The 25,066-nt window shown below is 37.3% G+C and overlaps 1 protein-coding gene across 3 annotated transcripts in view; it reads left to right on the top strand.

The window, feature by feature from the left end:
* Window positions 1-25,066, top strand: part of ANO5 (anoctamin 5) — a 106,629-nt gene that overhangs the window by 39,744 nt on the left and 41,819 nt on the right. For all 3 annotated transcript variants that reach the window (XM_035012454.1, XM_035012455.1, XM_035012456.1), the window contains 4 exons: window positions 1,514-1,582; window positions 2,634-2,912; window positions 7,350-7,463; window positions 9,892-10,007. In XM_035012454.1, the coding sequence (XP_034868345.1) occupies window positions 1,514-1,582; window positions 2,634-2,912; window positions 7,350-7,463; window positions 9,892-10,007 (578 nt within the window). The remainder of the gene's footprint in view (window positions 1-1,513; window positions 1,583-2,633; window positions 2,913-7,349; window positions 7,464-9,891; window positions 10,008-25,066) is intronic.

Raw genomic sequence — 25,066 nt, forward strand, 5'->3', positions numbered from 1 at the left:
AAAATTTCCATCCCATTTTCCCCACTTAAATTTTTCCCAAAGTAAATATTTTACCTTTGGGAGTCTCTTGTTTGTTCATTTTAAGTTTGCTGCAACAAATATAAGTATACACATTGAAATGTTTTTATTTCCCTTAACCAGAACAGTCTAAGCCTTAAACTTTTTCTTCTGTTTTGAGTTTTTTAAACAATTGTACAAGTATATAATTGATAAAGCATCATGACTGTGTTACAAAATTTGACAATTACCAAACATAAAAAAATAAACTCATCATAAGTTCGTCAGTTAATGAGATGGACAGAGGGGCTTTAAATATATTTTCTTTATTAATAGATGAACAAGAATTATTTCCAGAATGAGTTGGCTCAACTTCAGCTATATTCCTCTCTTGTTTTTATATGGTAGTATAAATTCAGCTTCTTCAGATAAATAAGTAGATTGGAATAGAAAGATTATCATTTAAGCAGATTTAATCTTTTTTGGACTCCTGAATACTGTCTCCAAATTATAGTAATGTATCATAAAAAGAGTGTTTAATGGTCCATTGGCTAACAGTCCTTTTAGTTCTTCACTTTTGTTGACCTCAGAGAATTGGCAGCCATGTACCTTGCAAAAGCATTTGTTACTAGAATGAAAAAAGCCGTTCGCTTTCTCAGTTCTGATAACAATATTTTGAATGCCCTCCTCCTTTTTCTTGTCCACCTCCTCCTTTTTCCTTGGTCTTCTGGAAGTTTGCTGTCTGTCTCAATCTGATAACATAAAAGAAGGGCAATTAGGAAGGGGTAGTGGAGAGGAAACTTTGCACCACTATCATAGACCTTTTCTCATCTGTAGCAAACTTTGCAAGTGGAGAAAAAGAGCACATTAAATTATCTTTTACTCTTTGTAAAGTTTGAAGATATATCAAGGTAGACCTATCAATTTGAAGGTAAGCATTCTATATTATCATCATAAAGCCAGTTACTATAAAATTCTTCACACTTAAGTTACAATGAAGGCCACAGGATTTTTCAACAATCAATGCATTGTTTTGAAGCCTGCAAATAATGATCGTTTTAATTTAATTTAATTTTTCTTCTAAGTGAAGCTATTCTGTTCTCCAAGGTTAAAAAGTCATAATGATATTTTGGCTTAAAATTGAATTAAATATATCATTTCTTTTTAAGAGTATTGATATTTTTGTCATACTGAGTCTTCCCAATCAGGAGCATGATATGTCGCTCTGTTTACCAAGGTTTTTTTAATGTTATTTAGTAAAGTTTTGCACATATTTTCAGGTAGAGGTCCTGCACATTTCCTGGAAATTATTCCTAGATATATTGGATTTTTATAGTTATATTGTGAATTTTAACACAGGTGAATAGCAGGACATGGTGCTAAGATGCAGGTAATACATAAAATACTTCTACGTATAACCATGGGAGGGACAGAGGACCATCTGGAATAACAAGTCTGTTTGTCACTGGGCAAATAAAAGTGTTCTACATAATTCTATTGATTTGTTTTTCCATAGGAAAGGAGAAAAGAATTTGAACAAAATCTCAGAAAAACAGGTCTTGAGTTGGAAGTTGAAGACAAAAGGGTAAGTATAGTTGTTAATTTGTACCAGAGTCTTGGTGTTTGAAGCATTGTTTTCTTCTGCTATGGACCTTGACCAAATAGACTTCGTGTTTGGGAGCAATACAGTAGTTTTGTTGGCCACAGATATGTAGATGGTAGGGCCTGTGGTCTTCCTGGTAAATAAGCAGGTCAGTGCTCTGAATATAAGATGATGAGTTAAACATTGTAAAAACAGACATACATAATTCTATTCAGGGTCCAAAGAAAGTGAAGACACAGGTCTTGTTTCATATCTCTCATTCTGAAGGCTGCTGTAATCTGACACTCTAGTTAACCTGGCTGTCTTAGAGCACAACCCACTATGGGTAAGCCAAGTTGACTTTCTCTGCTCATGAATATGGCAAATTCTTTTATTTATTTTTTTAAATCTCTTGCCATCCACTGGTTTTCTAGAATTTCCTTCAAAATGGTTTTTAAAGACCTATTTCGGATCCCACTTTGTCCATGAAACTCCAGTATTCTCTAGTTCTTATTTATCTGTTTTTACCGAACTAATAAATATGTGTTACAATCTATAACTTGGTCATTCTTCGGTGTCATGAACCCCTATTAAAGTTCTTCTTTCTAGGTATAGGCCATGGGTAAGAAGAGTAAGTATGTCTTATCCTTTGTATGTGTCCCTCATATATCCTAAGCACAGTTCTGAGCTCATGGTTAGTCACTAATAACTTAAGAGATTGCCCAGAATCCTATATGTATCTGTAGATTCTTGGCTTGTGTACATTGACTCTGAAATATATTTTTTAGAATATTCTTTCTTTGTCTCTGTCACATACACACACACATACACACAACAACATTTACACATATACATACATGTATATGTAAGTGTAATACATAGATATATGTTTTGAGCATTTGTTCCTCTAGAAGTTTTGCTGAAAAATGTCAATAAATTGTAACTGCTGTAACATCTTTAATTTGTTTGAGTTTTATAAAACTTTGTTTCTTTGGTCAGTTTGGTAACAAATAAATCATAATGCTTCCTGTTATTTTGCCTCCTTTTTCTACAGAACTCTGAAGATGGAAGGACTTATTTTGTCAAGATCCATGCCCCTTGGGAGGTACTAGTTACTTACGCTGAAGTGCTGGGAATCAAAATGCCTATTAAGGAGAGTGATATTCCTCCAGCTGAGAATATCCCCTATATGCTTGGGCCTCTGAAGCTCCCAAAGAATGTGAGGCACCCTCATCCTGAATATTTCACTGCCCAATTCACCAGACATCGGCAGGAACTCTTCCTCATTGAAGACGAGTCAAGCTTCTTTCCATCCTCATCAAGAAACAGAATTGTAGGTAGAGAAGACCTTTGGTCACATCCCTTCAACTGAGGCATACGTGTCTGTGTGTGCTTGTGTACGTGTGTGTATACGTGTGTGGTGCGATGTCTGCACAGTGTGTCCGCATGCATTTTGATAAGTATTTGGTGGGATTGAGTGGGTTCAAAAGTCCACCTGGACCATTTAAACCTGTTCACCTACTGACTTATCAAACTTGTTTAAACACAAAAGTTTGACAGTGTGGACACAGTTAAGATAGAGGCTTCATGTAATACTGGGACAAGCTCTTAATTGAGAGCCAGGGCTTAGGTTTTATTCGTTCTTTGTAAAATGGCTTTAGAGTTTGGTTTTATGAATACACTGCATAGCAGGAAGAATATTGGTCATTCCAAATGAAAATGGAATTTTAAAATTTCTTTATATATAGGTAGCGTTTGAGAAACCTCAAAACTTTTTCCTCTCATTTAAAACCATTTTCAGTCCTGAATAATAATATTTCCTCTCTATTTGTAGTCCTAGAATCTTTATGTTTCCCATTAAAAGCCTCTCTCCTAAAGAATCATGCTTCCCCTACCACTGTTTCCTCATGTTAAGGTAGGAATAAAGTCTACCTCATAGGTTACTCTGAGAATGAAGTGAGTTAAGGTATGAAAGACTTTGATACCTGAATATACTAGGTGCTCAATAAGTGTTAGGTATTACTGTCAAAATCAAATGAAAGACTCTGTGTGAAGCACTTTGCAAACTGTAGAGTACTTTAGATAGACTTGTTATGTTAAAAAGTAGCTAGCAAAAGTCCAGGGAACTAGGAGGAGCAAATTAGGAACTCGATCAGGTATAGAAATATTAGTATCCATTTCTCTTTACTTGTTCTGTGTAAAGAGTATGGATACCTTAGATTAAGTTAGCTTTAAAACAGCAGTTTTTCCTCCTTCAGTGGAGCAGAACTATTTTTGCTCTGTTGAAGAAGTTATTTGGGAGATTAATGTGGAAGAGTCCCTTCCTTCCTATCCTCATCCAGGACACTCAAGTTTATGTATGTACACATTGAAAGTATTCCAAAAGCCTCTTACATTGGTATTGAATTTCATACTTCTCAAAGCATCTTCACAACCATCATGACATTTGAGCCTCGTGATGTATATTTTATAACATCTAGCATGTATATATATTCCCAATTCTAACAGCTATTGAGTTTATTCCCAACTTTTCTGATTTACAAACAATTCTGTAGTTTTCAACCTGGTATTTACATATTTCAGTGTATATGTAAATTTTTCTGCAAAATTGATACCAGATACAAAATTACTGGATCTAAGGGCACACACATTTAAAATTTTATATTGCACTATCACTCTTTACAAAAAGATGTACTAATTTGAGTCCTAGTAACAACATATGAGAGTGCTCCATGTTCCACATCTTTCTCGACATTGGAATTTACCAATCTTTCTTTTTCTTTCTTTTTTAATTGTGGCATAATATGAATAGAGGTAGGCCCCCAGGTTGCAAGCAAACAGCTTACTGAATCGTCACAAAGCAAATGCAGCCATGTAACTGCCACCCACATCAAGGAGAAAAACTTGTTCACCCTCCAGAAGTCCTACTAACTTCCCAGTTACTATTCCCATTGTCCTCAGCAGAAGTTGACTTTTAAATTTTATAAAAGTGGAATCATGCAGTATATATTCTTTTGAGTCTGGCTTCTTTGGTTCAACACTTATTTGGGTGATTTAGCTCTTGTATGAGTTTTTGTGCATTCATTTTCATTACTTCGTATTGAAATTTATTTGTGTGTCATTATGGTTTTAATTTGCATTTCTCTGATATGTGTTTGGATGCTTTTATTGCTTATTTACATAGGCACTTTTGTGAAGTCCCTGCTAAAGTCTCTTGTCTATTTCTCAATTAGGTCTTTCCTGGTTGATTGGTAGAAATCGTTGATATATTCCTTATATGAGCCCTTTGTTTATCATATACGTTACTGATCTTTTCCTACCTGTGCTTCCTTTTTCTTTATTTTAATGGCTTCTTTTGCTAAACAGATGTTTTTAATTTTAATGTAGTCCAGTTTCTCAAGCCTTTTCTTTATGAATCATGCTCTTAATCTTTTAACTACCACCATGACCATGACGTCAATTTCCTATGTTATTTTTTTGAAGTTGTATTATTTTATTTTCCACATTGAAACCTAGCGTCCACCTGGAATTCATTTTTGTGCATGGTGCAATTTCCCACCGTATGTGTGGTCATTCATTCAGTTTGTAGCAATTATTGAAAACATTCAACTTTTCATACCGTTTTTCAGTTCCACCTTTGTTATAACTCAAGTTTCTATATATTCATAGGTCTACTTCTGGGCCCAGTTCTGCAGCTTTGATCTTTTGTCTCCTTTTGTATCGATACTGACAACGTTGAACCTTACTTGAGTTCTGTAGTCCTAGAAAACAGGGACCGTTAAGGAAATCCCTCACTCCTCATTCTGGTGAACTGCTTCCTTTAAAGGATCACCCTAGCCCCTATGAGTATTCATAGATAACCACTGCCCCCATCTCCCAGTTTGACTTGACAGCACCGCTTGCCACATAATTCATCCTAAATTCGCCTGGCGATTGAAGTGTCCATCTATGGTAGTTGTCTTTATACCAAGAAAAAATTAAGCTTCTCATATCTCTATGCCAAACAAGTAGTTACAAGTTGGAGTCAGGTGCCCAGGCTACTTTCCCATAGAAACAGGGAGGGATGCTATCTTGCTTGATGTTTACATTTAAAAGGGATGGCTCCTAGAAAACTTAAGGAAAACACTCCTGGGTTGTAAAACTGTCAAGAGGCTTATTTAGCTTTGCTACAGATTTATATAAGTCTCAAAGGGATAGAGAAAGAGCTTATAATTACAAGCTCTCTAAAGGAAATGCTCCAAGAACAGAGAGGTCGGGGAGGAAGTCTCTTTCCCTTTTGGCACCAGGGAAATTTCAGTTCTTTTAGATTTATAATTAGCCTTGTAATTTCTCCCTTTTGTAATTAGTTTGTAGTAATAAGAGTCAAACATAGACCCTCCATATTCTCACTCTTGGTCTGATAAATGGCTAGCTGAACTATTTATCCCCACTGATCATCAAAACAAAGTATTTATTAGCTGAATTGACCGAACATTAATTAAACTTTCCTCCCACAGAAACCTAAACTTTGATGTACCCTTAACCCAAGCCAACACTGGCATGTATAATAGCCCTTCCTTACCGCAAAGAAGGACACTCCCTGACCCTGGCTTGCCTCTCCCAAATGAATAAGTGAATGAGTGAATGAATGAATAAATGAATGAATAAAAAGAAAAGTCTCTTTTTGCCAGACTTTCCAGATGTTCACAGGGCTCCCTATTACAAGTTTCCCTCCCCCTCTTGTAATAATCTTTTCATATAATGTCTTTCCTAAGTCCAGATCTATTTATTTTTTTTGACAATAACATGCTGTATTTTTTTTTTTCACCATGGCTTCATAATAAGTCTCAATATCTGGTGGAGTAAAATTTTCCACTTTGTTAATACCCTAGGACAGAGTTCTAATTTTGGTGAATCTTTCCTAAAGAAATAATCCAAAGTATGTAAAATAATTAATATCTATCATATTATTTGTAAAAATTAAAACTGCTTTCATAAATTATGATGTATTTACCAACATAAAATAGTAAGATGCACTTAAATGAGTAACCAGATTAGCTAATGGTGATTCGAGAACAACCAGCACTCCAACCAACAATTCTTTAACTTAGGAGATGTGAGAAGGGGGGCGGGGAGGGAAATAGATTGAAAACGGTGCTGAAAAGACCAAATTCAACAGAAAAGCAGAAATTCTGAAAAGGTGCTGGAAAACAAAGTACAGATAGTATTGAACTGGCAGAAATATGAGAGCAGAGAACACCAAAGCCAAAATTATATGGAGGAAAACACTGATGCAAAGATACAGATGAATGCAAAGTAGTTGTAGAGATATGGTAATCTTGTGTTAATAAATTCAGATGTCAGGAAGAGGCCCTGTATAAATCCTCAGTGTAACTGAAGTAATCAGCGTAGCTGAGTATCAATTCTATCCCATATTCCCACAGCTGAACTGTTAGTGGTGATATTACACTCCCAACTTGAACGCCTGATTGCAGGAATTTTGGCACAAGACTTCCAGAGGAGCTTGGGACAGGAGAAGCAAAATAAATCATGATCCATTCCTGCCTCTTCCCAAGGGAATAGAGAGCTCCCATACCCAGGAGCTAAACTACCTGCAAACTCCATACAAGCTTATCCTCTACATCTTCCCTCAAACAACAGAGGGAAGGTTCCTTCTGTAATCAGAGCCTGTATCTACATTCAGACAAAGTTGGACATTGTTAAATTGCGATGGGAAAAAAATGTGGATAGCATAAAGTTCTGAAATGTGTGTCTAATGCTTACCTCATAGGTTTATTATATTCTCTCACGGTGTCCTTTTGGCATAGAAGATGGGAAGAAAAAGTTTGGGATTGAAAGACTGCTAACTTCTAATACTTACTCATCTGCCTATCCACTCCATGATGTAAGTATAAGCTTGGTTTTGAAATACTGAGCCCATTTTCCCTCTGACATTCAGAGGTTGCCTTGTTGGGAGAGAGAATCTTCCCTTTGCTTCCTTTTTTATGACAGGTTACTTAATTCTTTCTCATGTTGGGAAAATCCCCCAAAGACTCCCTAGTTCCCAGCTGAGAAACTTACTAGCTATGCTGAAACACATGGTTAACTTTACACTGTGGTTTCAATGGAAATTTATTTTTAAAAGATATTACATTTGTATGTGAATTTTCTTTAGAACCCATATTGAAAAATAGCAGTTTTATTAAAAAAAAAACAACAACAACACTGCAGAGTAGAATATTTGGAAATTTCTATCTGAACCCATCAGATCTTTTCTCATTTATGAAGTTTTGGCTTAAATTATATGCATTTATGTATTCGTTCATTAGATACATGATTGGTTTTAAGTACGTGCATACCTCCTTTTCTTGTGCCTTGCTTTATGACACATTGCAGATATTGGGTTTTTTTTTTTTTTACAAATTGAAGGTTTCTGGCAATCCTGTGTCATGGAAGTCCATTGGCACCATTTTTCCAACAGCATTTGCTTACTTCATGTCTCATTAAAATGAATTTTTTTGGTTTCCCACTGCATATATAAATTGTTTACACTAAGCTGTAATCTATTCAGTGTGCAAGAGGTTATGCCTAAAAACGGTACATACCTTAATTAAAAAGTACTTTATTGCTAAAAAATGCTAACCATCCTCTGAGCCTTCAGCGAGTTGCAGTCTTTTTGCTGGTGGAGGGTCTTGCCTCCAGATGGCTGGGGACTGATCAGGGTGGTGATTGCTGAAGGTTGGGGTGGCCATAGCAATATGTTGAAATAAGAAAATGAAGTTTGTCATATCGATTTGACTCTTCCTTTCACAAATGATTTCTCTGTACAGAGAGATGCTTTTTGATGAACAAGGTCTGTTCCTTACTGTCTAGTTGATTATCTTTGATATGTTTTCTATAAAAGTACAGCAGAATTTTCCAGAATGGGTGGCAGTTTTTAACAGGAGTATCAATTCAGGTGAAATTAACTTCAGTGTTAGAGAAACCATCCTCCTTCCCCAAGCCCCTCCCTCCCTCCACACACATTTGGCAGAAGGACTAATAGGGGATTAAAGATTCAATATAATGCCATGGTCATTTGGTAGAGAGATATATAGTGGGTTAATAAACACTATACAGTGCATTCTCTGTCAGTCTTTCTTCACAGAAGGGCTCATTCCGTTTTAGAAGATTTTGAGGTTTGGTTTGTTTTTAGGGCATTAATTCTCTTCTTACTATTACCAGGTCATTAAGCCAAATTAATATCCTCAGTCACCAGCAAGTTTAATCTGTACATCCAGCCTTCCAGCAGAGTCATTTATGATCACTAGAAGATCAGTGGTACTTAGCTGTTGTGTGAGATAGTTATAACTTACTGTTAGTTTTACTTTTTTTTTTCCTATCCTGAATGCAAGGTTAGGTACTGGATTTTCCCTTCTGTGAATTAAAGAATCATTTTTCAAGATACCCAAATAGGCTGCCTTTTTATTTATTTCAATTTTCTTATTTATTTATTTATTTATTTATTTATTTCAATTTTCAAGATTCAGGAGGATTAGCTACAGAAGAAGAAAAAAGTTGGAATCTAGGTGATATAAAATCTTATACCTTATCATATCGAGATTTTCACATGTGCTTAATTTTCAATTGGATATTTATTCATGTTGTCTTTGGCAGTTCACTTGTCTGGGCAAACAGTTAAAAGAATGTGTTGAACTACCATGTGTAGATAGTACTCTGCTATGTCCCAAAGGGATATTATTAATAAGGCAACTCAGTATGTAACAATGGGGAAAATGCATGAAACAGTACTGAGGTTCTTTGGTGCTAACATTTGTGATGCATGTTTTAAATTTTCTGGGAAATTGTGTCAGTGATTACCAGTGAGGGCCAGACAAGTCTGGAAGAGATTCCTGTCATAGTAGTGTGACTTTGGATCATTCACTGAACTTTGCTTGAGTATAATTTTTCCATCTATAAAATAAAAGTGTATTTCTAAAGTCCCAGCCAGTTATACTGTTAACATGAATCCCTGAGCTGTGAATAATCTGGTAGAATTTGAGTAGAGAAGAAAGGGCATTCCACAGGAAAGAGCAGCTAGAGTAAAGCCAGAGTCTCAAACTTTAACTTGTATTTTTAACTAACTGGGTGGGGGGGATCTTAATGATTATCACTATTGTTATAGTTTATTATAGATTTTAGGAGATAATTATACATCAGTGGAATATGAAAATTCAAATCAAAAGTAAAAGAACAATTTGCTTCATTCACTAACCTTATAAAATTTGTGTTTATTTACTGCACCCCTGTCTTTTGCTTTGTCATTCAAATACTTTCTTTTTGAATATCTGTAGGGTCAGTATTGGAAGCCTTCAGAACCTCCCAATCCTGTCAACGAGAGGTACATACTTTGCCAGAATTGGGCCCGCTTTTCCTATTTTTACAAGGAGCAGCCTTTAGATTTGGTTAGGTAAGTTCCTTACATAGTATCAAACTGATTAAAACTTGATGATGTGATTTTTATTCACAATGGCATCGCATTCCCTTTCTTTTACCACTGTTTTCATCCACAACATGTTACATCTTCCTAGTTTTGTATCCACACTATCATTTAGTCATTCATTTGTGAATTAGAATGCTGTTGCCAGAATACTTTTAACTACCATGCAGAGGTAGCTCGGTAGTTGGTATTTAGGTAGGCTGGGTTCAGATCCAAGTTCTTCCTCTTAGAAGCTACATAAACTTGGTCAAATTATTTAACCTCTATGAGGCTCCTCTGTAAAATGGGAATAACAACGGTGCTTTCCTTATGGGTCTGTTTAATAATGAAATGAGACATGTCTATATTTTTAGCATAGGGGCTAGCACTTAGTGCTTCATACATATTAGTTTTGTTTTTCTGAGTCCGGGGATTTAGAAACTAGCAGAAAGCTTGTGCACAGAGGTCTGTGTGCATGCATGTGTGTGTGCGTGTAGATCTCAGAGATCCGTGAAGGCACGTGTTCCATGACCTCAATTCTTTAGACAGTTTCATTGGCTAAGCAAGAAGCCTGCCGTTGCACGTTCCTGCTTTGAACCCTGACAACGCCCCATACATACAGGATGTCAGGAGACTCGTGCCAGGATTTCAGTAAAGGAACAATCAGATGAGACCCTTGGTTGCTCCACACCTGGTGTTTCACTTGGGGATTTATGCTGGTAATGCTATGCTTGCACAGCATCACAGTGTCCTTTTTATGAGGCTGATGCCCCCAAATCAGTAGAACAGTTATCTCAAAGGTTTTGTTTAAGGCAAGTAAGTGGAGATTTTTAAGAATAAATGAAAGGCAGGTAGCATAGATAACCTGGTACTTTCTGTAAATCATTATATGAACTCTTTGTTGGATAGATGTCTTAATTGTTTTGGATAATGGTCATTTAACAATTCAAATAGTGAAGAGACTTGCAAAATGTTAAGTGAAATTCTACCTCTGTCGAACTTGGCAGAAGTAATTGCCCTTGATTTGGTATATCTATTCAGTTCTATTTTTATGTGCATGTGTAATGAAATGCATACACAATCATATTTTTTCCTTAGAAAAAACAATGGCATCTTTATTTACTTTTTTGCTGTCATTTTCTTTTTCGCTAAATAATATATTATTGGTACTCCTCCTGTGAATACACACAGATCTATCTCAAGTTTTTTAACAGAACACAGAGTGCCATATTATAAATGTTGCAAAATTCATTTATCTGTTTTTCTGTCAGAAAACAGGCTGTCCCAGATTTTTCACTGTTACAAACCTGCTGCTAAGGACATTTGCAGACATTGGGCCCTTGGAGAATGTTTTCATAGCATATTTTTAAAGAAGCATAGTCATCAGAATGAACGTTTACATAGTTTATATTGCTCAAAATATATTGAAAGTATATATGCATTTAAAATTTTTAAACTATCAACAGGTGTTTCTACTACAAGTATTCTCCAAAGATTTGTATTTATGACCTTGGGTATATACAAACACATTACATCTTGGGTCAGTGGAGGTTATATCTGTAATACTTTGTTAGCCCTTGCAAATTTCCTTTTACAACAAAATGGAAACTCAGATATTTAATCAGGTGACAGTGCCTAGCATAAATTTAATAATTTTTAAAAGTTTTTCATCTTCTTACTATAATAACTTCCCATTTATAGCAAGCTATACTGCTTTTTCATTTCAATAGTAAAATGATATTTTTAAATAAATGTAAAATTTTAACCAAGTTTAATGTAAAGAACTTAGGTGAAATATTTAATGTAATATTTAATAAATATTTAATGTAAATAACTTAGGTGAAAATTTTTTTAAAAGTTAACTTAAAAGGCAAAAAAGAAAACACTATGTTATCACAGAAGTAGCAACTGCAGAAAACAACTATTAGTTCTAGGGTTTCTTTTTAGTGTTTATGTAAGATAATATTCTTTTTCTAGGAACAGACAATGAAGTATTTAGGGATAAAGGACCATGACATATTCAACCAACTTACTTTCAAATGGCTCATCAAAAGATATCTCCATCTATATTTATATCTCTATATGTCTATATCTATATTGTCCAAAGATAGATATCGATATATAGATACAGGTATATAGATAGATAGACATATATATCTCTTCATATATATATATATGACATATATATATATGAAGAGAAAGAGGGAGTTATATGAAGAGAGAGAAAGTACAAATGGAAAAATATTTTTGCAATAAAAGAATTAAAGAGTATATGGAAGTTATCTAAATTATTCTTACAACTTTTTCTATATATATGAAATTATGAACAAATGGAGACTTTAATAAAAGGAGAGTACAGAAGCAGATCCACACATATGTGGTCAATTGATTTTCAACAAAGGTATCTGGTTATTCACTGGGGAAAGGATAGTCCTTTAAACAAATGATGTTGGAGCAAATGGAAATCCATATGCAAAACACTAATCTTGATCCTATACAAAAATTTAAACTAACTTGAAATGGATCAGGGAACTTAGTGTAATGGCTAAACCTATAAAACTTCTAGAAGAACGTTTAGCAGAAAAATTTATATGGCCTGGGGTTTGGCATGGACCTTTCAGGAAAGACACAAAAAGTACAATTTAAATATATATAAATTTGACTTCATAATAATAAAGTCTGCTCTTTAAAAGACACTGTTATAAAAGCAAAAAGGCAAACCACAGGCTGGAGAAAATACTGGCAACACACATATGGACAAAAGACATTTAGAATATTTTAAGGAACTCTTAAAATTCAGTAATAAGACAAAATCATTAAAAATGGACAAAAGATTATAACAGATACTTCACCAAAGAAAGTATTTATGGATGGCCAGTTAGTAATCAAAAAATACATAGCATCTGTATTCACTAGAGGAATAAAAATTAAAACGTCTGTCATTGAGATGCTACTACACCACCCACTATTATAGCTAAAATCTAAAAAATTGACAGCAGTAAGTGCTGACAGGGATCTGGAGCAACTTGAAATCTCTAAGTGCTGCTGGAATGCAAAATGGTGGAGAAACTATAAAAAATTTAGTTTCTTATCAAGTTAAATATGCATTCTTTTTTTTTTTTAAGATTTTATTTACTTATTAAAGAGAGAGGGAACACAAGCAGGGGGAGTGGGAGAGGGAGAAGCAGGCTTCCTGTGGAGCAGGGAGCCCGACACAGGGCTCAATCCCAGGACCCTGGGATCATGACCCGAGCCGAAGGCAGACCCTTAACGACTGAGCCACCCAGGCGCCCCAAATATGTACTTTTTTACGACCCAGCCATTCCCCTACTAAGTCTTTACCCAGGAAAAATGCAGCATATGTCCACAAAAACACCATTATTTGAATGTTCATAGCTTAACTCATAAGAAAAACCTGGAAGCAACCCAAAAGTCCATCAATTGATAAATGGATAAACAATCGTGTATACACACAATGGATATTTTTCTCTGAGATAAATTACTGATACACGCAACATCAAAGGATGAATCTTTAAAGCACTTTGCTAAGGAAAAGAAGCAGGCCACGAAATGTTGCATAGTCCTATGTTTTCATTTATAAAACATTATTCTGGAAGAGGCAAAACTATAGGGACCAAAATTAAAGTAGTAGTTGCCCAGATCTTGGTATTGGGGAAGGGGTTAACTGCAAGGGTCTCAAGGGAACTTTTTGAGATGGAAATGCTCTGTATGGTTGATTGTGGTGGTGGTTATATTGCAGGGTTGTGGGGTTGCAGGGTTCTTGCCTCATGGAGTTGAAGTATAAATCTTGTGGAAAATATGGTGAACCGAGAGTTTATTAACGGAAGTTGAGAACAGAAAGGAAAGCTCCCTAGACAGGGGTTCTGAATGGGTTGCCACTGAGGGCTTTTATGGTCGGTCTTTTATAAAAAACTGACCAGGGAACTTGGCAAATATCTTGTCTGTAACATTTAAGACAAACAAGGTAGATTTGAAAATATTATGAAAATATCTTGTCTATATTTAGAACAAACAAAGTGGATTTGTTATGTTTTCTTCTCTCTAGTTAATATCTTGTGTATAACATTTTTCCACATCTGGAATTTCTTTTCTTTTCTTTTTTTTTTTTTTTTTAAGATTTTATTTGTTTGAGAGCAAGAGAGAGCATGAGGGGGGAGGCAGAGGGAGAGAGAGAAGCAGACTCCCCGCTGAGTGTGGAGCCTGATGTGGGGCTCGATCCCAGGACCCTGAGATCATGACCTGAGCTGAAGGCAGACACTTAACTGACTGAGCCACCCAGGTGCTCCAACACATCTGGGATTTCTGTGAGCCTGGTCATGTAACCCCCTACCTAGCTTCGCCTGTCTCTTACTTAGTTACAAGAGTGCATGCATTTGAACTTATCAAATTATACACTTAGGTATATTTTATTATATATGAATTACACCCCAATCAATTTGTATAAAAAAACAAACAAACAAACCAACCCACTCCTCTTAGAGGATTAACTTTCTGGGATAAAGGGTAAGATGGGTTTAGTGAAGAAACTCAGAGGGGGAAGGGGGAATTCCTTCTTGGAGAAATGAACACCACTGGCGTGGAGGAGCTGCAATCCTTACACAGTGACCTGGACAAAGTGTTGAAAGCGGTTCCCCAGGGGCGCCTGGATGGCTCAGTTGGTTAAGCTTCTGCCTTCGGCTCATGTCACAATCCCAGGATCCTGGGATCGAGCCCCGCATCGGGCTCCCTGCTCGGCAGGAAGCCTGCTTCTCCCTCTCCCACTCCCCCTGCTTGTGTTCCCTCTCTCGTTGTCTCTCTCTCTGTCAAATAAATAAATAAAATCTTAAAAAAAAAAAAAAGAAAGCTGTTCCCCAAAGATATTCCTAGTACAAGTGAGACATGTCTGGGGACTCCCCAGGATGCCTGGAAGGAAATGACGCCGGAGATGGGGGGCAAGGCCTGTAGTTGTGCAGGTAGGAAGTGGCAATTGGATGTGGATTCCTAGATTAACACTTGATGTGATCTCACTTACATACCAGTCATTAAGCTATTGTTCCTCAGCTGCAGCCCACCTTTCTATAATCTGCTTTGTGAAATTGAGGCTGGAACTCTGAGTATCACCAGTATGCTTTGCCAGTTAGCTCACTGCTGGGCTCTGCCAGCAAGAAGCACTAGGGAGACCGAAAGATGGGAGGAGGAAAAGAGGATTTGTTTCTGTTGGTTTATTTATGTGTTTCCCGTTTCCTTCCTGTGAGCATTTCCCCAACAATTCTTTCCTGGCTGTGGCTGTGTGTTCCTATTGCTGTGGCTGAATGCTGTTTACAGTTTTGCCAACACTTGCAGATCCAACCCCATATCTATTGTGAGATAGCCCACCAACTTGTCATACCTCCTCCTCAGAGACCTGGGTCCCAGCCCCACAGGCCCCCTCCTGTGACGTTAGAGATAGCAGCACCAGCCACGGACACCGTCTTCTGGGTTGACTTTTAGCTTGGGGGAGCACCGGGTCGTTGATGATAATTTTGAGCATCCAAAGTGTGATCCTGTTTCACAGCTCTATATATTATTTTCCCCTTGCTTCCATAAGCCCCTCATTTTTTATATTGATTTTTTTTTTATCCAGTTAAGAGTTTGTTGGACTTCTCCACTGTTTTTACCCTCCTAGTAATAAACAATCTGTGGGAAGTTGTGTTACTCATTACAATTTCTCCCTAGACTTAGCATACAGAATGATTCTCAACTGAACCAGTATTCACTGTTTTGGTTGCAAAATGAGTTTCCAACTGCAGCACTCCTTCCACATTTACTAGTTGTCCCTCATCATTCTTTTGCCAAAGCCCTTGGAACTGGATCCCATGTCTTTCTAACATTCCTCCTTTTTCCTCCCCAAAACTCTACCCTTTTCACTTTTGGCATAATAAGGCTTATTTCAGTTTGTTTTCAATATTAGTTAAAATCCAGGGGAGCGGCACTCCTTCCCAGATACCTTTCACCCATTTCTTGCCCGCTTCTCTCATTCCTTATCCCTTATAGCTTGCAACTTCATTGTTTCCTGATTTATCTTTATCAAAAGAAGCAGATATATGTATTCTCTAAAATTTCTCCTTGTTAAACAAAAGTGGCATTCTGTATAGACTCTTCAGCACTTTGCTATTTTCACTTAACAGTATATCCTGAAGATCAATGCATGAGTTCATGGGAGACATCGTCATTCATTTTTCTGCTTTATGGTACACCATTATGTGTCCTTGGACATATTGTTGGGAGTATCTTCAGGGTAAATCCATATGCGTGAGATTGTTGGGTTGCAGGGTAAGTGCATATATAGTTGTGTTAAAATTTGCCAAATTCACCATACAGTACATCATTAGTTTTTGATGTAGTGTTCCATGATTCATTGTTTGTGTGTAACACCCAGTGCTCCATGCAATGCAGTACTGTATGGTGACTAACATAACATAATTTTAAAAATAAATAAATAAATAAATAAATAAATAAATAAATTTTTAAAAAAATTGCCAAATTCCCTCTCAGTGGGATTGGACTATATGGAATTCCCACGAACAATGTATGAGAGTACAGCGTGCACTGTCAAGTTTTCTAATTCTTGCTAGCTGACAGGTGAGAAATGGCATTTTAGTGTAGTTTTAATTTGTATTTCCCTTAATATGCATGAAATTGAACATCTTTTCATATGGTAAGGGACATTTTTGTAGCTTTTTAATGAATTGTATATTCATACCTTTTGTCCATTTTTCTATAGAATTTTTTCCTTTTTTAGTGTTTTTACATTTTTTATATACTGAGGTTTTATAATCCTTTATCTATAATACATATTCCTAATATTTTCTCCAAGTTTGTCATTTGCATTTTGACTTTGTATATGGGTTTTGTTTTTATTTGTTTGTTTGTTTTTTGCTATGTAAAAGTATTTTCTTATTTTATATGAAGTCAACTTTATCAAAATTTTTATTGCTTTTGGATTTTTAGTGACAATGCTTTGTTTTTTAAGATTGTATTTATTTATTTGAGAGAGAGAGAGAGCACAAGTGGGGTGAGGGTCAGAGGGAGAAGCAGACTCCCTGCTGAGCAGGGAGCCTGATGCGGGACTCGATCCCAGAACCCTGGGATCACGACCTGAGCCGAAGGCAGATGTGTAATGACTGAGCCATCCAGGCGCCCAGACAATACCTTTTTTGTACACACAAATTATAGAGGAATTCTCCTACATTTTCTTTTACTTGCATAGTTTCATTTTTTGTGTTTAGATTCCTGATCCATTTAGAATTTTTCGTACATATCATGTGAGGAGTAGATCTACTTTTATCTATTTGTCCCAACACCATTTATTAAGAAGTTGATTGATGTCTCCATGATTTGAGGTACTACCTTTATCTTAAACTAGATTTCTTTATGCAATGGAGTTTCTTTCTAGATGTTCTGTTTTATTCCTTTGATCTAACTAGCTTCTCATGTATCAGTACCAGGCTGTTTTCATTATAGCACCTTTGCTACATATGTTTTACTATGTAGTACTATGTAGTATGTTTTAGAATCTGGTTGGGCTAATACTTCATCATAGGTTTTACTCTTAGTGTTTCCTTTTACATTCTGTATATTTATTCTTCCATATAAACTTTAGTATCAACTTGGCTAGCTCTTTACTAAAAAACAGATTGTTGGTATTTATATGGGTATCACATTAAATTTACAAATTAACTTAGATAGACCTATAGTTTGATGATAATTCAGTCATCCTAATCAAGGAGAAGGCATGTCAAGGAAAAGATGTCTTTGTTCAAGCATACTTTTGGGTTTTTCAGGAGTCTTGTAGATTTTTCCTTGTATAGGTTAGGCAACTTTCTTAGATTTAATGCTAGGTATTTTATATTTTTTGTTGCTATTATAAATTATGTATTCTCATAATACATCTTCTAACTTGTTTTTATTTATATACTGAATGCTATTGATTTTTGCATCTTAATTTTATATTCTGACACCTTGATGAATTCTTCATTGAATTAGTTTTTTCATTGATTCTTTAAGGTTATCTAGGTATAGTACCATGTCTTATTTATTTATTTATTTATTTGTTATTTTTAAAAAGATTTATTTATTTATTTGAGAGGGAGAGAGCACATGCATGAGTAGAAGGGGCAGAGGGAGAGAGAAACTCAAGCAGACTCCACACCGAGCTAGGAGCCTGATGTGGGACTTGATCTCATGACCCTGAGATGACGACCTGAGCTGAAACCAAGAGTCGGATACTTAACTGACTGTGCCACCCAGGTGTCCCATCCTGTCATTTTTAAATAGAAATAGTTTACTTTTTTCTTTACCAATTCTTAGGTCTCCAGTTATTTTCTTTTGTTCAGTTGCATTGGCTAGTAATTCCAGAACAATATTAAATAGTAGTAGAGATAGTGGGTGTCCTTGCCTTGTGGAAATGCCTCCAGTGTGTCCTCATGAGTAGAAAATTGTTTTGTCCTTGAACATTACTTTATCATTTTGCTAGGAAGCTCCGAGAGTTTTGTTTGCTTGCTCGTTTGTTTTAAAATCTGATTGTTTTAACACATTGTGTTTTGGGGGTGATTGTTCTAAGTCAGTTTTTCCTGGTTCCTACTGGATCCTTTCAATGCATACCTTCTATTTTTTTTTTTTTTCTTCTGGAAAGTGTTCTTGGATTATAGTTTTAAAATATCAGATCTTTTCCAGTATTTTTGTTTTCTTTGGACTCCACTTATATGTATATTGGTCTTTTTTTGTCTGCTTTTATATCAAACGATTTCTCTGAGACTCTTTTTACTTCTCCATGTCATTTTCATTTTTCTGATAGGTTTCCTGTTTTTCTTACTGTCTTTTATTAGATTTTCACTTAATTGTCCCTTTATTCTCCCTTTTGAATACCTCATGATTTCAGCATCAATTCTTTTTTTTAATTTTTTTTTATTCTTATGTTAATCCCCATACATTACATCATTAGTTTTAGATGAAGTGTTCCATGATTCATTGTTTGTGCACAACACCCAGTGCTCCATGCAGAATGTGCCCTCCTCAATACCCACCACCAGGCTAACCCATCCTCCCACCCCCCTCCCCTCTAGAACCCCGTTTGTTTTTCAGAGTCCACCGTCTCTCATGGTTCGTCTACCCCTCCGATTCCCCCCGCTTCACTCTTCCCCTCCCGCTACCCTCTTCTTCTTCTTCTTTTTTTTTTCTTAACATATATTGCATTATTTGTTTCAGAGGTACAGATCTGAGATTCAACAGTCTTGCACAATTCACAGCACTTACCAGAGCACATGCCCTCCCCAGTGTCCATCACCCAGTCACCCCATCCCTCCTACCCCACCCCCCACTCCAACAACACTCAGTTTGATTCCTGCGATTAAGAATTCCTCATATCAGTGAGATCATATAATACATGTCTTTCTCTTTTTGACTTACTTCACTCAACATAATACCCTCCAGTTCCATCCATGTCGTTGCAAATGGCAAGATCTCATTCCTTTTGATGGCTGCATACTATTCCATTGTATATATATACCACATCTTCTTTATCCATTCATCTGTAGATGGACATCTTGGCTCTTTCCACAATTTGGCTATTGTGGACATTTCAGCATCAATTCTGATACAACCTTTTGCAATTTTTCTTTTTCCTCTCTTTATGGAGTTCTTTCACCTCTTGTTTTATTTATTCCAATTCCCACACTTATTATTTATATATTTCTGGTATTTTCTTATGTTTTCAATTATTTATTTGAGAAAATTTAATTCAGTTTGTAGTGTTTTATTCCACTATTTCTTATGTTCCTTTGGGAGAATATTCATTAGCTGAAATTATTTGTTTAACATTGTTGGTTTTTCTAATATAGTTTTGTATAGATATGGTCTGCTTTTGTCTATTTGTATTTAACTCATAGTGTTTCAAGCATTAGAGTGCACTCTTCTGCTAGCCCTTTACTATTCCGTGCAGTTTCTTTTATGGATGATGGTGTGTGGTTATTGTCTAGGATCTACAGGATCCCTCTTACTTTCTTCTTTCTCTTTCCTGCCACACCTTTAAGGAGTACCACCATTTACATGTGACTCTTCCCCCCCAAATGTTGCTTCTTTGAGGCTTCCATTCCTGCTTATTTTCAGATCCCTTCCTTTTGGCCAGTGCTGTGGATTACCCTATCCCAAAATGTGTTCAGTATTATGACATTTAGTTACATCTTTTTCTCCCCCTGGCGGTTATTTTGTCTGTATTTGTTTAATGTCTGTACCCTACTTTACATTTTTTTTTTTTTTACTGGAACTTCTTAAGCATCTTCTTCCTTGCTCTCTGGTACATCAGGTTTGTGACAACAGGTGGCAGGTCCTCTCTTGGAACTGGGTTTTTTTCTTTACTTATAGTTAATTTGAAGATCATGGTATTCTCTGTCATGATGCTGAAGGCCTGTATTGGGTGTGCTTTTATTTCTTTTCCTTGTTGATTTTATGGTTTTAGGAAAAGTTTTAGAGACTTGGTAGCACTTGATAGCAAGATGATAAAAATAAAAAACATCCTTAAAAAGAGAAAGGAATTGTCCATAGGTGCATGATTACAATGCACACGGTTCCTTTAATGAGCATTTATTAAACATCACTAGATACCAGGCAAGAGAGTAGGGCTACAAAGATAATCAGAACATGGTTTTGATGGTTATGAATATATTCACAGGAAGACACCCAAATTTATAATAATTATAACAGAGCGATACTCCTGAAAGAACAGAGGACGGATGAAAAAGCACCTACTTTTGTGACAAGTTCAGGGAAAGGTTCACAGCACTTATTCTTGAGCTGTGTCTTGAAAGATAAGTAGTAAGTTCCAAAGTAAACAAGTTAGGTAAGAATGTCTCAGGCAGAGAGACGTAGTGCAGAGCACTGGGCTGAGGAGGAACACTGGGCGTTTAGTTCTTCATATAGGAGTAGAAGAAGGGGAGACTTGAATGTTTATCAGCAACATCATGCAGAACACTGCTAAAAGAAGGGATAAAAACCTTTTTGAAGCAGGAAAAGGACATGGTTCAGTTTTTGCTTTAGAACCATCACCTCAGGGAGAGGGGAAAGATGGTGGAGGAGTAGGGGACCCTATTTCAACTGGTCCCCGCAATTGAACTGGATATCTACCAGACCACTCTCAGCACCCACGAAACCAGCCTGAGATGTAAGAAGATCTGGATCTCTACAAACAGAATATCGCAGGTGGTTGGTTTTGAGGTACGAAGCAGAGAGCCGTGATTCTGCGGGCAGATATCGGAGGATAAACGGCAGCGGAAGGGTGCCTGGACGTGGGGATCCTACACCACCGGTGAGTGACAGCCTCATGCACTGGGGACGGGCACAGACTCGCAGACTGGTAGCGTCAGGAAAGGACTTTAGGGCAGCCCCTGGGGTGGAAAACCAGACCGGCATGGTTGCCCGCGCGCGAACCACAGCCCCCCAGACAGAAACTGGAGTGACGGTCACGCTCACGCAAACTGCAGCCTCCGAGACGGAAACCCGGTGCGCTGGGGTCGCGCTGGTGAACTGCAACCCCCGGGGGTGGAAACCCTGAGCGCCAGAGTTGTGCGAACTGGGAGCGGCTGGCAGTTTTAGAAGCACAAAGGGCAGAGACATGCCCCGACCTGGAGGCAGGACTGGGGGTGCTGTGGAGGGGCGCACAACCCAGGACGCTGCACTTTATAGCAGCACAGACAGAAACCGAGACAGTGTGGCCTGGAGAGCTCACTGAAGAACAGACTGAGGTCTCTCTGCTCTGAGGCAGAGGGTTGGAAATGGTCTCTTCTGCTCTGACTCGCAGAAGAGACGCGGAAAGCCGCCAGGGAAAGGCGCCAGAGAACCAAAGCCCCAAAAACTGATTCCCGCTGAGCCCATCCCCCGCCACAGGGGTGCAGGGCAACTCCGCCCAAACAGGGTTGCCTGGGTAACAGCACGGCAGGCCCCTCCCGCAGAAGACAGGCTGGGAAAACAAGAGGCCAGCAACCCTACGGTCCCAAGAAAACAGGTGCATCTTACTTGGGTTCTGGTCAATAATTTGGACTCTATACATTCCCCCAAACACCCATCAACAGAATGACTAGGAGGAGGAGCCCCCAAAACAGAAAAGACTCAGAGATTATGACTTATGCTGCAGATTTACAAATGGATGCAGATATAACCAAGATGTCAGAGATGGAATTCAGGCTAGCAACTGTGAAGACAATGGCTAGAATGGAGAAATCAGTTAATGGCAACATAGAGTCTCTAAGGGCAGAAATGAAAGGTGAATTGGCAGAACTTAAAAATGCTATCAATGAGATCCAATCCAATCTAGATAATCTAACAGCTAGGGTAACTGAGACAGAAGAGAGAATAAGCGATCTGGAAGACAGTATAATAGATAAAAAGGGAAAAGAGGAGGCCAGGGAAAAACAACTCAGAATCCATGAAAATAGAATCAGAGAAATAAGTGATACCATGAGGCGTTCCAATGTCAGAATAATTGGAATCCCAGAGGGAGTGGAGAGAGAGAGGGCTAGAAGATGTATTTGAGCAAATTGTAGCTGAGAACTTCTCTAATCTGGGGAATGAAACAAACATTCGAGTCCTAGAGGCAGAGAGGACCCCTCCTAACATCAAGGAAAACAGGCCAACACCCCAGCATGTAATAGTAAAACTTGCAAATCTTAGAACCAAGGAAACCATCTTAAGGGCAGTTAGGGGGAAGAGATTCCTTAGATACAGAGGGAGGAACATCAGAATAACATCAGACCTATCCACAGAGACCTGGCAAGCCAGAAAGGCCTGGCAAGACATATTCAGGGTACTAAATGAGAAGAACATGCAGCCAAGAATACTTTATCTGGCAAGGCTTTCATTTAGAATGGATGGAGAGATGCAGAGCTTCCACGACCAGCAGAAGTTGAAAGAATATGTGACCACTAAGCCGGCCCTGCAAGAAATATTAAGGGGGGTTCTATAAAAGGAGAAAGACCCCAAGAGTGATCTACAACAGAAATTTACAGGGACAATCTATAAAAACAAGGTCTTCACAGGCAACATGATGACAATTAATTCAAATTTTTCAATAATCACTCTCAATGTGAATGGCCTAAATGCTCCCATAAAATGGCACAGGGTTGCAGATTGGATAAAAAGACAGGATCTATCCATATGCTGTCTACAAGAGACTCATTTTGAACCTAAAGATACATCCAGACTGAAAGTGAAGGGATGGAGATCTATCTTCCATGCCAGCGGACCTCAAAAGAAAGCTGGGGTAGCAATTCTTATATCAGACAGATTAGATTTTAAACTAAAGTCTGTAATAAGAGACACAGAAGGACACTATATCATTCTTAAAGGGTCTATCCAACAAGAAGATCTAACAATTGTAAATATCTATGCCCCCAACATGGGAGCAGCCATCTACATAAGCCAACTGTTAACCAAAATAAAGAGTCATATTGATAACAATACGTTAATTGTAGGAAACCTCAATACTCCACTCTCAGCAATGGACAGATCATCTAAGCAGAAAATCAACAAGGAAACAAGAGCTTTGAATGATACATTGGACCAGATGGACCTCATAGATATTTACAGAACATTCCACCCTAAAACAACAGAATACTCATTCTTCTCGAGTGCACATGGAACTTTCTCCAGAATAGACCATATACTGGGTCACAAATCAGGTCTCAACTGATACCAAAAGATTCAGATTATTCCCTGCATATTCTCAGATCACAATGCTCTAAAACTGGAACTCAATCACAAGAAAAAATTTGGCAGAAATTCGAACACTTAGAAGCTGAAGACCACTCTGCTCAAGAATGTTTGGGTCAAAAAAAAAAATGTTTGGGTCAACCAAGAAATCAAAGAAGAACTTAAACAATTCATGGAAATCAATGAGAACAAAAACACATCGGTCCAAAACCTATGGGATACTGCAAAGGTGGTCCTAAGGGGGAAATACATAGCCATCCAAGCCTCACTCAAAAAAATAGAAAAATCCTGAATTCACCAACTAACTCTACACCTTAAAGAACTAGAGAAAAAGCAACAAACGACACGTAAGCCACGCATTAGAAGAGAAATAATTAAAATTAGAGCAGAAATCAATGAATTAGAAACCAGTAACACAGTAGATCAGATCAATGAAACTAGAAGCTGGTTCTTTGAAAGAATTAATAAGATCAATAAACCACTGGCCAGACTTATCCAAAAGAAGAGAGAAAGGACCCAAATTAATAAAATTATGAATGAAAGGGGAGAGATCACGACTAACACCAAGGAAAGAGAAACAATTATTAGAAATTATTATCAACAACTATATGCCAATAAACTGAGCAATCTGGATGAAATGGAGGCCTTCCTGGAAACCTATAAGCTGCCAAGACTGAAACAGGAAGAAATTGACAACCTGAATAGGCCAATAACCAGTAACGAGATTGAAACAGTGAACAAAAACCTCCCAAAAAACAAGAGTCCAGGGCCGGATGGATTCCCTGGGGAATTCTACCAAACATTCAAAGAAGAAATCATACCTATTCTACTGAAGCTGTTTCAAAAAACAGAAAAAGAAGGAAAACCTCCAAACTCATTCTATGAGGCAAGCATTACCTTAATCCCCAAACCAGGCAAAGACCCCATCAAAAAGGAGAATTTCAGACCTATATCCCTGATGAATATGGATTCCAAAATCCTCAACAAAATCTCAGCTAATAGGATCCAACAATACATTAAAAGGATCATCCACCATGACCAAGTGGGATTTATCCCTGGGATGCAAGGGTGGTTCAACATTCGCAAATCAATCAATGTGATAGAACACATTAATAAGAGGAGGGAGAAGAACCATATGGTCCTCTCAATTGATGCAGAAAAAGCATTTGACAAAATACAATATCCTTTCCTGATTAAAACTCTCCAGAGTATAGGGATAGAGGGAACATTCCTCAAGCTCATAAAATCCATCTATGAAAAACCCACAGCAAATATCATCCTCAATGGGGAAAAGCTGAGAGCCTTTCCCT

The sequence above is a fragment of the Mirounga leonina genome, unplaced genomic scaffold (assembly GCF_011800145.1).
Source record: "Mirounga leonina isolate KUSES-001 unplaced genomic scaffold, KU_Mleo_1.0 Mir_166, whole genome shotgun sequence".
NCBI lineage: Eukaryota > Metazoa > Chordata > Mammalia > Carnivora > Phocidae > Mirounga > Mirounga leonina.